This window comes from Pantherophis guttatus, chromosome 7 (assembly GCF_059756535.1).
Source record: "Pantherophis guttatus breed Tessera chromosome 7, ASM5975653v1, whole genome shotgun sequence".
Taxonomy (NCBI): domain Eukaryota; kingdom Metazoa; phylum Chordata; class Lepidosauria; order Squamata; family Colubridae; genus Pantherophis; species Pantherophis guttatus.
This window is the reverse complement of record NC_142069.1, coordinates 19393632-19408304: the sequence shown is the minus strand read 5'-3', so window position 1 is coordinate 19408304 and position 14673 is coordinate 19393632. Positions and strand designations below refer to the sequence as shown.

Genomic DNA, 14673 nt, shown 5'->3' with positions numbered 1-14673 from the left:
TCACCCTTACCTTCTCAGGCCAGGCGAGGTGAGATTGGGAGAGGAGGGCGAGGGGTGGGGCCAGCCAGTGGTGGGATCACGCAACAGGGAGCCATAGCAGAGGGCCCAAAGAGCCACATGTGGCTCCTGAGCCGCAGGTTGCTGACCTCTGGGATAACCAGAGTCATTCAACAAACCCGCTACTAAATTCACCCACTGCGGTGGCAAGAAAGACGTTTCACTCAGCAACAGCAATGTTGGGCTCCATTGTGGTGGTAAATCGAGGATTGCCTGTAGTTACACAACCGTAAAAGGCCTGCTGGGCTTAGCGTGGATTCTCAGGTCATCCCGTTTCAAGGACCAGTTTTCCTCACCCTTCCCAGCAAAGGGTTAATCGCCATCCGCCCCCCCACTATTCCCCACCCCGGGGATTTACTCCGGGACTTACTCCCGAGTTTAACGACACAACGAGCCCACTATCCCTTTTACTCTCGAGTCCCGACCGGCCTCGATCTTCTGGCTTTCTTCTGCAATTTGCTTTTCCCACCACCTGCCCCGCCACTAGATCTCAGGAGAATTTCACAGCAGTTCCCGGAACGCCCGAGGCGACTCGGCGGGCCGGCTGAATGAAAAGGTGACGCGGGCCCAAACAGGAGGCGCGGGAGGCGGAGCTGCCCCGCGGGTGCGGTCGGCAGATTCCCGCGGGGTGGGTGGTTGGGTAGGTGGGTGGAAGGGAGGGGCCCGGTTGTTGCCGCCGCGCTCCTCCGCCAGAAGGTGGAGACTCGCTCGACCCCTCGGCAGGTCCCTCAGCCCTGCCCAGTTCAGTCCGTCCCGGCCGGAGCGCGGCCGACAACTGCCCGCCAGTCGCCGAGGTCAGTGCTCTCTCTCGCCCAGCCACCATGGCAGTTCCCTTCTCCGGTTCCGACTCCGGCTACATCCGCACCGTCTTGGGCCAGCAGGGTCTGGAGGAGCAAGACAGTTCCACGCTCGCCTTGCCGTCGAAGCTGTCGGGCGGGAGAGCCGAAGCGCAAAAGTCGCTCCGCATCCAGCGGCAAATCCAGCAGACTTTGGCCCGGAAGAGCAGGAGCTCCCTGGTCAACGGTGAGTGCCTCGGGTCGGCGGGGAAACGGCTTCCCTGGGCCCTTTTCCGCCTCCCTCCAAGCTTTTTTCGGTGCAGGTTTTCTTGAAAGTTTCCTCTCCCTTCGCCCTTAAGGTGCGAGAAACAATTTTTATAAGCCTCCGCTTCCTCCTTTATTTCACGGGCAGTGTGAGAATTTTTTTAAAAAAAACATCTCCTTGAGTTTTAAGTTGGGCCCTTGTAAAACTCCCCCACAAAGGGCCAGGGAAAGAATCCGGATTAAAACTTCAGGGAAAGTTTTGTGAGAACAAAAGTGTTTACAAAAGAGTTTTCTTGATGTGGGCAGGGTAATCCAGTTGAGTACCTGAGTTAGCCTCCTGCAGCAAACAAACTAACTAACTTTCGGAAACTTGAGACTTTCAAGAAAAGATTGGACTGCCATTTGTCAGAAATTGTGTAGGGTCTCCTTCTTGAGGTGGGACTAGATGACCTATAAGGTCCCTTCCAACTCTGTTAATCTATGATTTCTAACTTTTAACTTTATACTGGACTGGAGAGAGAGGTTTTTAAAACTAGCAAAGGCACCTGTAATGCAATCTCTTGTTTACAGGGAATTTATAATGTGGTACAATCTGCAATTTAGCAGGTAACTTTTACAGCTCATCTTGCGTTGCTTTAAAATAGGCTTAGAGCAGTGGTTCTCAACCTGTGGGTCGCAACTCCTTTGGGGGGTCGAACAACCCTTTCACAGGGGTCGCTTAAGGCCATTGGAAAACACATATTTTCAATGGTTTTAGGAATAATTTTATGGTTGGGGGTCACCACAACATGAGGAACTGTATTAAAGGGTCGCAGCATTAGGAAGGTTGAGAACCACTGGCTTAGAGGAAAGGTATGTGGTGTAGCTGTTAAGGTATAATCTAGTCCTGTTTTAGGTACAAAGCTGGCTGGGTGACCCCCTCTCTCCCAGTCCTAGGAAGGAGGCAATGGTCTCCTTCCTAGGCAACTTCTTAAAAAAAAACAACTTCTAAAAGTTTTTAGACTTCTAAAACTTGTGCAGTTTTCTTGGCAGCTTCTTAAAAAAATACTTGCCAAGAAAACTGCGGAGAAAATGACAGAGGGATGTGAATGGAGGACAAGGCTACTAATTGTCCTTTTAACAAAACCATAGGATATATAGTATGTCAACTGGTGGGAAACTCAAGCTGTTTTCTTGAGATATACTATATGTGTCATAATGTTAGGGGAACATTATGGTGGTCTAGGCTGTGGATAAAGCAGCCAATTCTCTAGGTAGATGAATCCATAATTTCTATCCCACCTTCTCTCCAGAAGTTTAAAATAGCCTAGATCAGGGGCCTCCAACCTTGGCAACTTTTAAGCTTGGAGAACTTCAACTCCCAGAATTCCCCAGCCAGCTTTGCTGGCTGGGGAATTCTGGGAGTTGAAGTCCACCAAGCTTAAAAATTGCCAAGGTTGGAGGCCCCTGGCCTAGATTACTATCTTCTTCCCATTGTTCTCCTTTCTCAACAAGCCTGTGAGATAGGTCAGGCTGGGAGAGAGCGTCTGATCCAAGTTAGCCAATGAGCTTCTTGGCTGAGTGGAGAAATTTGAACCTGGATCTCACTAGAATAGATCATTATTCTCAGTTTGTATCTCTATTAACAGTACAAACTATGAAGTTGTTTTTCCCCCTGTTCCTCCCTCCTTTCACATATATTACTAAGTCGCCTTGTCAGAAAGCGAGTCACTGGGAGTTGGGAAGCATATAAATTTAATAATTCATTATTATTAACATTGAGGAAGGAGCCAATGTCCATACAAACCACCCCAATTTAAGATGGGTTATTTAGGTCATTGCAAATAACCTTTTTAGATAGAGTAGGATAGACCATTTTCAAATTTATAGTACAGCCGACTTTCATCTCGCATAAGGTCACCTGATAAAAATCTGTTGTAGAATACATACAGCCACACCGCATTGCAAATTTTACTGCTTTCTCTGATATATATTTAAAAGAGAAGTCAAAATTAGAGATACTGAAAATCTGTGCCCATCTTTATAATACATGAAATAAAAAAACTCAGTGTTAAAAAATATTTCACTTTTAATGTTTCATCACACATTACATTATGCTATATGGTAAATACAATATCAGAAGTAAATATTATTTTACTATTATTGGAATGGAGTCCCCATAATATCACTTATCTGTTGTGATCAAAAGCTTTATACAATTAACATAAAAAGTTTTCAGCCTAGGCTTTTACACAATCGTTAAAACATTCACTTTTCCAATTCTATACAGGTAGTCCTCGACTCTTGACCACATTTGAGCCCAACATTTCTGTTGTTAAATGAAACATTTTGTTAAGTGAGTTTTGCCCCATTTTATGACTTCTTGTCACAGTTGTTAAGGGAATCTAGCTTTCCCATTGACTTTGCTTGTCAGCAGGTCACAGAAGGTGATGATGTGACCACAGGACATTGCAACCGTCATAAATATGAACCAGTTGCCAAGTATCTGGATTTTGATCACATGACCACACGGCTGCTGCAACAGTCATAAGTGTGAAAAAGGTCATAAGTCACTTTTTTCAATCCCGTTGTAACTTTGAATGGTCACTAAATGAACTGTCAAGGACTACTTGTATATTAATAATTTTAACTGTTATTACAGAGATCCATATTTCAAAGATCTAGTCATGGAGCCCTGGGAATGCTGGTAGTTCTTTGATATTAAGTTGAAAAAGACTAGAACAGCAGAACCATATTAACACCCCTCAATAAAGTTGCTTTTATCACCACCCAAATTGGGGATGACTTGTGTGCTTTCTCCCAGGGGCATCCTCAAGTGAGCCTTCACTTGTGCAGTTGTGAGCACATTCTTGACTTTTTGATGTCCCTTGTTGAGCCTTTCCTGTTACTCTTTTCCATGGCTGTGTATGGATCTTACGTGCACCCCACTACTCAAAAAGAGACCAATTACTAATCAACTAAGTCATCAGATTCTTCCAAACTGCCTTGACGTTTTAGTATTGAGAAGTCAAGTGATATGTGTTTGAACCAGGCCTTTGAGGGTAAATTCATTTGGAGCTGTTGTTTCAGCGTCCATATTATTATCCCTTGGCAAGTATTATTTTTGATACTTGGTATGTATTTAGTATGAATGCTTCAATGAAGAAATTGGAGGTTGCTATTTTCATAACCCACTAAAAATAATGCACGGTATAGAATTGCATGAAGCATGATTTGTCAATAGTCGAGTAACAAATATATTTCTCACTCCTTCTTACTGAAATGTTTGAAGACTTTTTTTTCAAACTCTTTGAAGCTCTGGCTCTTTCATTCAAGAATGGAAGCTTGTCTCTATTAGCTGTTTCTCTAAACGTAGAGACTGAATGTTCCCCCAGGGTGACAAGCATATGACTAATGTCTTTCACTAGATAATTCTCCAGTCAATCCAAGTATATCTTTGATACACTCCTTGGCCTGAAGGTACCAACCATAAATTAACCTACCTCTCTTTCTCCTCGTGTTTTATCTCTTTACAACATAGGTAATTGTAAGAGTTCTGCATAGTACATAGCGGTGGTAGATAGCTATGGCCCCTTTATGACCTGTGGACTTCAACTCCTAGAATTCCTGGGATGATAGTTCAGGAATTCTGGGAATTGAAGTCTGTAGGTTGTATAGAGACCATAGTTGCCCACTTCCGGTGTAGAGGCTATTCCACTGGCTTTATCAGCCTCCCAGGGTTGCTATGAAACATTGCAATTTGTGTTTCCTTGCTTGTTCAGAAAGAGGGTGGAAATGTTGGTGCGTCTTATACACCGAATACAGCCAGTTTTGGCCTCCCGAGGCCCCGCCCTGTGTGTCCCATTTTTGTAAAAAACGGGCCTGTTTTTCGCAAAAACAGGGTGCGCAGAGGCTTTGGGAGGCCTGCAGAGTGCTCCTGGGGGCTGGGGAAAGCAAAAACTTTTTTTTCTTGCTTACCTCTTCGAAATCTTGGTGCATCTTATACACCGGTGCGTCTTATAGTCCGAAAAATACAGTAGATGACAAAACTCACTGCCCCCTGACTGAAACAAGACATGTTTCCTAATTCCCTTTAATTGTAAAGTTGAGATAAATTTGTCTTGTGATTTTAGGTTTGGGGTTATTTTGTATGTGTGTATGATATAGTCACTGGCCAAAATAAAGCCGTATTGATTGATTGATATAGATTATTCCAGATTGTAGGAAGAATTCCATTCTTTTTACAATATTGCAAAGAAAGTGACTCTGCTTTTACTATTTTGCAAACTGGACTTGGATTGTTATGGTTCTTCACTGAAGTTTCCTTCTTGGTTCTTATTGTTAGCTTGTATGTCATTTGAATGTCAGATTCTCTTCCTTCCTAGTATCTATCTCTTCCCACTTATGACTATAACCATGTTGCTTGTATCTTTCAATTATATTGTTTTTATTTGTTTCCTAGTACGATTTGATAGCTTATTGGAACCTTGATTAGCACTAAGTGTTGAATCTTTTTATTCCTGATGAATGTATTTTATTTTCCTTATGTACACTGAGAGCATATACACCTAAGACAAATTCCTTGTGTGTCTGATCACACTTCGCCAATAAAGAATTCTATTCTATTCTATTCTATTCTATTCTATTCTATTCTATTCTATTCTATTCTATTCCATTCCATTCCATTCCATTCCATTCCATTCCATTCCATTCCATTAGTCTTATCCTAGTTTAAATACCCAATCACGGGACAATTTTCACTTAGCTTCAGTGCATATTAAATCATTCAGATTCAGGATGTTGTTTGAATTCTTCTAATGGATGATTTATTTAATGAAATACTGTAGGATTAAAGACAAGATGACCTAGGACAATGCGTGATCCAAGTTATCTCTTAAGTTAACTTACATTATAGTGTTTGTTCTAAACATAGAACAAAGTAGGATTCATGATTATGATCAGAGGTTCTCAGAAGAAAGTTGAGCTACTAAATGTTTTTCTAAAAAATTTAAAGCTGAGGTTTCAGTAACTAGTTTTTAGACAGTAGTTGATCCAATATTAGGATTTGAATGATACGTTATAGTTAATTCAAAGCCATGTACATTACAATGAATGGATCTAATGCAGCGATGGTATTCAGCAGGTTCTGACCAGTTCTGGAGAACTGGTAGCGGAAATTTTGAGTAGTCTGGAGAACCGGTAAATACCACTTCTGACTGGTGCCACCCCCATCTATTCTCTGCTTCCCAAGTCCCAGCTGATCAGGAGACAATGGGGATTTTACAGTAACCTTCCCCTGCCACGCCCACCAAGCCACACCCACAGAACGGGTAGTAAAAAATTTTGAATCCCACCACTGATCTAATGTATGATACTCAATCCACTGTAAAAATACATACTATGATTTCTTAAAGGCTCTTAATTTGTCCTCACCGGCAATCAAATACTGTATGGGAAGGTCTTTTTTTACAGTTGCTTTAGTGGAAGAAGCTTACCTTCTTTCTTCACTGACAGTAGGTCTACTACCTTAAGTATTTCAGCCAGCATTTGGTTCACAAAAGCATTTTTTTAAAAAAGAAAAGAAATGCACAACACTGAGCTTTTATCAACTCTCTCCTGAGCTTTTACAGTAGTCGGTCCTTTATTTACCTTTTATTTAATACTATGCTTTTGAATTGTGCATTTCTTACTGCATCAGTAAGTGGAAGTGCTTTAAGCAAAAGGATTATCTATTGGCTCATTTCCCAGTGGATATATTTGAAAGTGTGAGTGTTTAAGAAGCACAGGGCCTATCCACCAGTGGATTTCTTAAAGGAACAAGTAGCTGCCTGAAGGCAAGAACTATAAATATTAATAATAAATGTCAATAGATCCTGGAAGTAACAACAGAAGTGGCAAGCTTAATGTTACAGTGACTCAAGAATATACTATATTAACTGGGCTTATAGACATGATCTCAAAAGTTTTATCTGCATCTGCAAAGATTTCCACTAAGTTTTTTTTTTAATTTAGGTAGGAAAGTAAATACATGGTTACTTTAATTAATTAAGTGATGATAAGTTCAGGTGAATCTGTAGAGAGAGAGATCCAATTCTGTAAGATTAAGGGTGCAACTTTATCATCAAAGCTCTATATTGTCTTGAACGGGGGTGTCAAACTCAAGGCCCGGGACCTATGGGATAATTATATCTGGCCCGTGGGGCAACCCTGAAAACAGTGAAGGACCAGCCTCTGCCAGTGAAAATGGAGTTCGGGAGGGCTGCATGCAGCTGAACTTCATTTTCGCTGAAAGAAGGTTGCAGGAGGTCATTGCAGCTGAAAATGGAGCTTGTGAGGACTGTGTGCGGCCCTCTCAAGCTCCGTTTTTGCTGGCAGAGGGTTGCAGGAGGCCATTGCAGCCGAAAATGGAGCTCAGGAGCCTGTTTTCGCTGGCAGAGTGCTCGGGCCACCACAGGTGCCCCTGACACGGGTGATGTCAAACTGGCCACACCCACCCCAGGCTCTCCAAGGTCAAACACAATCCTGATGCGGCCCTCAATGAAATCGAGTTTGACACCCCTGCTCTAGAAAGCACTGAGACGTTTCAGTATTGGCATTCTTTGTGATTTATTGATTGATTGATTGATTGATTGAATTTATATCTTGCCCTTCTCCCTGAAGGGACTCAGGGTGGTGAACAGCCGAAAATTAAAATAACATACAATATAAAAGTTAAGATAACTAAAAATAAATTAAATTAATCGGCCTCCCAATTTAAAACCCCAAGCTATACAATTAAAAACTAACCCATAAAACCTATTCAGGCCAGGAGATTCTTCTCTCCTACAAACCTTGATACAGATAGTCATTAAATTAAGACCACAACTGGGACCAGAACTTCAGTCACCAAATGGCGATCATGTGACCCTTAGGATGCTGCAATTGTCATAAATACATACCCAGTTTCCAAGCACCTAAATTTTAATCACATCACTGTGAGAATGCTGTGATGGTGATGGATAAGTGCAATGGTCATATTTCTCAGAACTAAATCATAAATCACTTTCTTTGAATGGCTAATAAAGAAAACAAATACAGGTACTCCTCGACTTACAACAGTTTGTTCAGTGATTGTTCAAAGTTACAACGGCACTGAAAAAAGTGACTTATGACCACTATTCACACTTATGACCATGGTCATGCGACTTAACATTCGGATGCTTAACAACTGGTTCATATTTATGATGGTTGTAGTGTCCCGGGGTCATGTGATCAACTTTTGTGACTTTATGACGAGCAAAGTCAATGGGGAAGCCAGATTCACTTAACCACTCTGTTGCTAATTTAACAACTGTAGTGATTCCCGTAACAAATGTGACAAGAAAAGTTGTAATATGGGGCAAAACTCACATAACCAATTTCTCACTTAGCAACGTAAATTTTGGGCTCAATTGTGGTCACAAGTTGAGGACTAGCTGTAGTCATAAGTTGAGAACTAGCTGTAGAAAAGAAAAATAAGTTCCCTGTTTTGTGCCATCCCGAGGGTATAATTGTCAATCAATTCAATCAAGAGAACAGAAGTACATTTACTGTACTTTTCAGAGTATAAGACGCTCCAGACTATAAGACACACCTACCTTTTTTGGTGAGGAAAACAAGCAAAAGAAATCTGCCTCTGCCTCCCAGCAATTTTGCCTCATTGCAGCAAACAGCAAATAGCCTGCTTTACTTTCATTTTTGTTTTCAGCATAGCTTGATTAGCACAAGAAAAAAAAAATCTGCTCCCAGCAATTTACCTCCTTGCAGCAAGCAGCAGAGGCCCGCACAGCAATAGGCAATGGTAATCCCTGCAGCCTGAAACAGCTGAGAGTCAGGAGGCCAATCCAACTGACAATCAACTTGTGCTAATTAGGGTGTGCTGAAACTGAAATGGGCTGTTTCTTCTTGCTGCTTGCTGCAAGGAGGTAAATTGCTGGGAGGCAGAGGCCAAAGAGTGGGGGCCAGTGGGTGGGCCTCTACATTCAGTGTATAAGTGTATAAGACACACCCAAATTTTCACTCCCTTTTAGGGGGGAAAAAGGTGTGTCTTATACTCCGAAAAATACGGTATTTAGATTATTGTGCATTGATGTAACTGTGAATAATTCTCCATTGTTTGCAGACTGCAGAGTAAAGATCATTGAAAAACATGACTTTATCTGAGGCTGGCCAATGAGCTTGGCTGAAAATTGGCATTGGGCCCATAGGCGGAAATAAACCTGGTAGAAAGATGTAGTATAAATCTCTTATTAGAACATACCTGTAACTGAGAAATCCTAAGAGCAGTTTAATTTTCTGTGAAACATTTGCAATTTACATTTAGTGGCAACAGCTTTTTGTTTCCTTGTCGCTTTTTCTACCTTTTAATTTCAGATGGCTTTGCATTGTTGAGAGACTGCTTTCTGGAGAACTATAATAGCCATACAGTAATTCCTCTAAATGCTAGAGTAAATGTTTAAAGAACTGTGTAGCGATTGAAGTTCCTTAATACAGGAACTGCATAATTATAGCTTAAAGTATGCTTTATTGCACATGCACTCATTTGAAGTTAAAAGAAGTTTGATCGCAACATAAGACCTGCAATCCTCAAAAGTGATCATTCGTACATAGGAGTCTGTTTCAGGGATTTCTTTATATAACAATGAATTTTCATACACTTAAAAAAATAATAATTCTGCACCGTTCTTCGGTTCGTCTCCTGCAGAGTTCTTCAATTCTAAATGTGTGACACTGGACTACATATCTGACATTGTTCATTTTCTATATACAGAACAAAAGGTTTCTGTTTTGTATGAACAATTAATTTCAAATTTCCTTGAGCAAATAGGACATATAATTCCATGGGGATTATGCAACTAAGGAATTAATTACATCAATTATTTTGGATGTTGCTCTGTTTTCCTTGGTACAGATTTTTTTTTTCTCTTCCAATATCTCTCTGTCGAAAATTATTTTTTTAAAGGGAGTGTTTTAAATATATTTTACTATGTTAAATAAACTGCAGATGATATATAAGATGTTGCCTTATTTTTCTTGGAACACTGGAATGTTTATAGATCAACCAGGCTCCAATTATTAATAAATAATATCTTTTGCCAACAAATCCGTAACTGAATAAACAAGTGTGGTAAAATGGCCCTAGATAGTTTAAAAATATGTTTTGCTGTTTATATAGAATTATGGGTCAAGGGATTTAGTTTCTTGATCTCAAATACATGATCTAAGAAGGATGAATGAAATGAAAGCAAGGAGAGAATATTATTGAATATTGAATATTATTGAAGACCTTCAACATCTGGAAAATAATGGATCTGGTTTTGTTGTGAGTTTAATGAGCAAAGTTTGAAACCTGGACAAAGTTGGGCTCCTGAAATTGGAACTTAATGCAAAATCCCAACATCAAATCCTTTTTAGACTACTTGATTTCACCAAGTGCTGCTTCTTGTTGGCGAAATATTATAAACTAACCATTTTGTGATCCTAATGATAGACTGCTGGTTTTCTAACTCTGAAGAAGAGGCATCCAGCTTTAAACTGATAAGATCCCTTCCTTTTTACTTTGAAATCTAATCTCTCTACTTATCCTTTGTTCTAAATAATTGCTTTTCCTCTGAGTGAGAGGAAAACAAATAAAAGAAGGGGGTCTGGCACCTTAAAGGCTAACCGATTTATGGTGACACAAACTTTCCAGGAGTGGAAGCTACTTCATCTGATGAGGCAGATACTAGTCCTCGCCTTTCCACCTCCCCCAAAAAGTTTGATTTCTAAGATGCTGTACTAATGTCTGTATGTGTGTGAGAGAGTTTGCTATAACAAATTACAGTGCTTCAGTCTGCCAAAAGTATTCAGGAGATATTATTGGTACTATGTTACTACTATTGGTGCTATGATACTATTGGTACTACTATTGTTACTATGTAAAAGTTATCCAAGTTTTATGCAAAGGAAGTCATCCAAGACCCCACTTACCAGATGCTAAATGCAGTGGTGGGATTCAGCCAGTTCGCACCACTTCGGGAGAACCAGTTGTTAACTTTCTGAGCAGTTTGGTGAACTGGTTATTGGAAGAAATCATTAGGGCAGAGAACCGGTTGTTAAATTATTTGAATCCTACCACTGGCTAAATGGTATGAACCCAGGTGAGTTTGGGGTAACCCAATGATTAGATCAGATGTAAGCCCTTGAGAAGCTGTCTACTAATTTGTAAATTAATTGCTAAACTGGAGTGGCTAAACTGTATCAAGACAGGCAAAGCCTTGGCGTATTTGTAGGCAAACACATCCGCTTATGTTTAAATTAGATCAGTGTGGTTTTATGCAGAGAAGGAAGAATATGGATTGAAGGATGAATGAGACTTCTGTGGCAAGAGTCTCTTGATGGTTGAACCTTGAAACAATGCAGATAAAGCATCTTGATTGTTTTGTTTTTAGTATTTCCTATGAAGGCTTATTTGAGTAATTAATATGCGGCTTCCTTGACCTTTATTTTCATAAGGGAGTTTCCATCGAGATGCACTCTATTGCCTCTCACCCAAATCATATGGTTTGTGTACTGGCAAAGAGATTCAAATTCTTTTAAGAATAATTAATGGGTCCTTTAAGTAGTTGCCCCAACAACATGGAATATTTTCCCTGTTGTTGCAGGTTTACTCAGTCTCATCACTGACCACCTTCATTAATTAGGGGTAACCAGATCGGGAGATTGTATAACACTTGTGAAAAGGAATTCGGGCATTCTGCAAAAACAGCGGATGTCCACTTGCATATGATCAGCAACATAATCCTCACTGCAATGGGATGTCATGGAAGGAAGGGAGCAGTTGTATCTCAGGCACTCCTTGAAACTTTAAATACTGTTTATGTGCAGACGTTCTTGCAAACTTTTGTATGACATTAAGATACAGAAAGACAAAACAACAACAACAATGCATCACTGGAGACTTACCAGAGGCAAACATTGTTGTGCCTAGAACTAAATGGCAAGACAGCATGGACTTTGGTGGTAGATCAGGACACAATGTCGGTGGGCATCTTGCCACCCAAATTAAAACTTTTTAAAACACAAAAGTGAAAATAAAAGAACCCTCATGAAAGAGCCAAATCTTCTAGATTTCTTCTAGATTCTTGCAGATCTCACTAGATTTCAACCACTTTCAATTATTCTCTCCCCCCCTCCCCCCTCTCTCTCACACACACACACCATTCCCCATGCCCAATAAGGTTGGATGACCACTACCTGAAAAACTTATCCACCCTTGATTTGAGTTCAAGAAAGTAAACGGGAATGCTCTGGAACCCATTGACGTGATTGTAGTAGGTCCATATCCAAACTGCAGAATGCCAAATGGCTACTACATAGCAAAAATATTTTCTTATTGCCATTTAGTGGTCACTTCGATTTGTGAAGCCAAGCTACAACAATCTAGGCTAAGGTCAAATTATCGTGCTATGCTGTTTGAATCCAGAATTTACAACCAACCACTGGAAAACGTTTCTACTTTAATCTGTAAAGCATTGCCTTGGACTGATGTTTGTTAGCACCAAAATGTTGTTAATTAATTTCTAAATGTAGATATTATTTTTCACTAGTGGAACCTAAATCAGTTCGCCTCCAAATTTCCTGGGTTTTTTTTTTTTGGTTTTTTTGTTTTTTTAAATTTGATTTATATGCCGCCCTTCTCTGGAGACTCAGGGCGGCTTACAATGCGTTAAGCAATAGCCTTCATATTTTTGTATATTTATACAAAGTCAGCTTATTGCCCCCACAAACTGGGTCCTCATTTCACCTACCTTAGAAAGGATGGAAGGCTGAGTCAACCTTGAGCCTGGTGAGATTCGAATTTACAGTAATTGCAGACAGCTGGTGTTAATCACAATGCTTTTAGTCTGCTGAGCCACCAGCAGACAGTTTGTAGCTTCTCTGAACTGTAAATTTATAAGCGCAGAGTGAGTTAACCACTACTTATCCGTTAAAAACCTTTCTCAAAGATCTTTACTTTCTGATCTGGTGCCCAAAAATTCAGAAGCATCATCATAATACCAGCATTAACCATTAATGGCAAAATTTACAGCAATTTATATTATATATATGAGAAGTGTTTTATATATATATATATATGTAAAACAATTCTGCTCTTGTGCTACGACCTTCAACTTTTCTTATGTTCTTGTTTAAATTAAAACTAAAATATCTAGTGAGGGAAATGACATCACCGTAGTACTTAATCTTATCCAAACCTTTTAATCAAGTAATTTATTTCACTTCTTCTATATATTTTGGACATATTGCTACCTGCGTTCAAGAATTTCACAACTCACGTAAACAACAGTATTCCAGTTTAATCAACTGAATTTGATATGCTGGAGACTTTAGGGTGAAACACCCAGCCTGAGAGAATGATTAAAAAATAAATTAGAACAGAAATCCGATTGTAACCAAAGAAATAGGACAGCTCAAATAACTCAATCTTTCAGGAATGCAAGACAAAACAGGGTCCCTGCCTCTCACATTTTCTGCAGAAATGCTTAACTTTCCAGGTATGGGTAAAGAGTTTCATTAATCCACAATTCTGCCCTACAGTTTTATCTGCCATATGTTTCTTCTAATCTACGCAGTTTGCTGGTGGTCTCAGGGGAGACAGGGGAGGGAGATTAAGGAATGCTTGCTCTGGTTGTAATTGAAAGATTCCAGAGCATGGGAAAGTAATGGGGGATCAATAGCTGGAGTCAGTGTAGAATAAGCAAAAGTTTATTGATACAACAGACAGCCAGGCTGCACCATAATGCAAGAGCAGGCAGACGCATTCTTATGTGAACAGGTTTTTTTTTTTTTTCAGTTTAAAGATAATGATGCATCTTATTTGGGGATGGCTTATATCCTGTTTAACCATGCTGCAGAATTCTAACTGATGGCATTATTTATCTTAGGAGTGAGAAAGCTGTGAACTATCTACTGGTCTGAATTCAAATACCATTGTTTCATGTCCATTCAGACTCCCTGAGATTGAGCTCAAATATTTAGCAGAAGGGTCACTGAATTTTAAATTCATATTTAACCAAGAAGATTTCAGAGAGTTGGGGTGACAGAGGACCCTCAAAATAGATGAGCTTATGCCAATATTTTAGGGGCCAAGATGTATACAATCCTCAAAGGAGATTAGGCTCTAGTCTTAATAGTTGGATACACAATGGGGTATATCTAACAGAGCTGACTTCAGTACAGTATTTACAAACGTAGGCACCATTGATCATTTAATACATGACCTTTGCTCTGTAAATCTTAATAACTGCCATGCTTGTTAGCACTGCAACATGCAAAATAGCATTTGCAAAATGATGCCCCCCCACTCCAGGATGTTAAGGCTAAGAAGAAACTTAACTCATAAAGGATTTAACCTGATTAATGCTGATGTAATCAGTTTCCCAAGACTGATGATGCATGATAGAGAAAATTAGGTGGGTTTTTTTTAAAAAATTTTTTTGCCGTGATAGACAAGAAAGGCATTTTCCCTACAAGTAAGAGGCAAACATCCTGAGATATATCCTCAAACCAACTTGGAATGTAGAATCGCTGTGGCATC

The 14673-nt window shown here is 40.0% G+C and overlaps 1 protein-coding gene across 1 annotated transcript in view; it reads left to right on the top strand.

Annotated features, from left to right (window-relative positions):
* Positions 1-413: 413 nt before the first annotated feature.
* The window catches only part of PKP2 (plakophilin 2), a 67148-nt gene continuing 52888 nt past the window's right edge, over positions 414-14673 (top strand). The window contains exon 1 of the mRNA XM_034402680.3: positions 414-1080. Coding sequence (XP_034258571.2) covers positions 879-1080 — 202 coding nt within the window. The 5' untranslated portion in view covers positions 414-878. The remainder of the gene's footprint in view (positions 1081-14673) is intronic.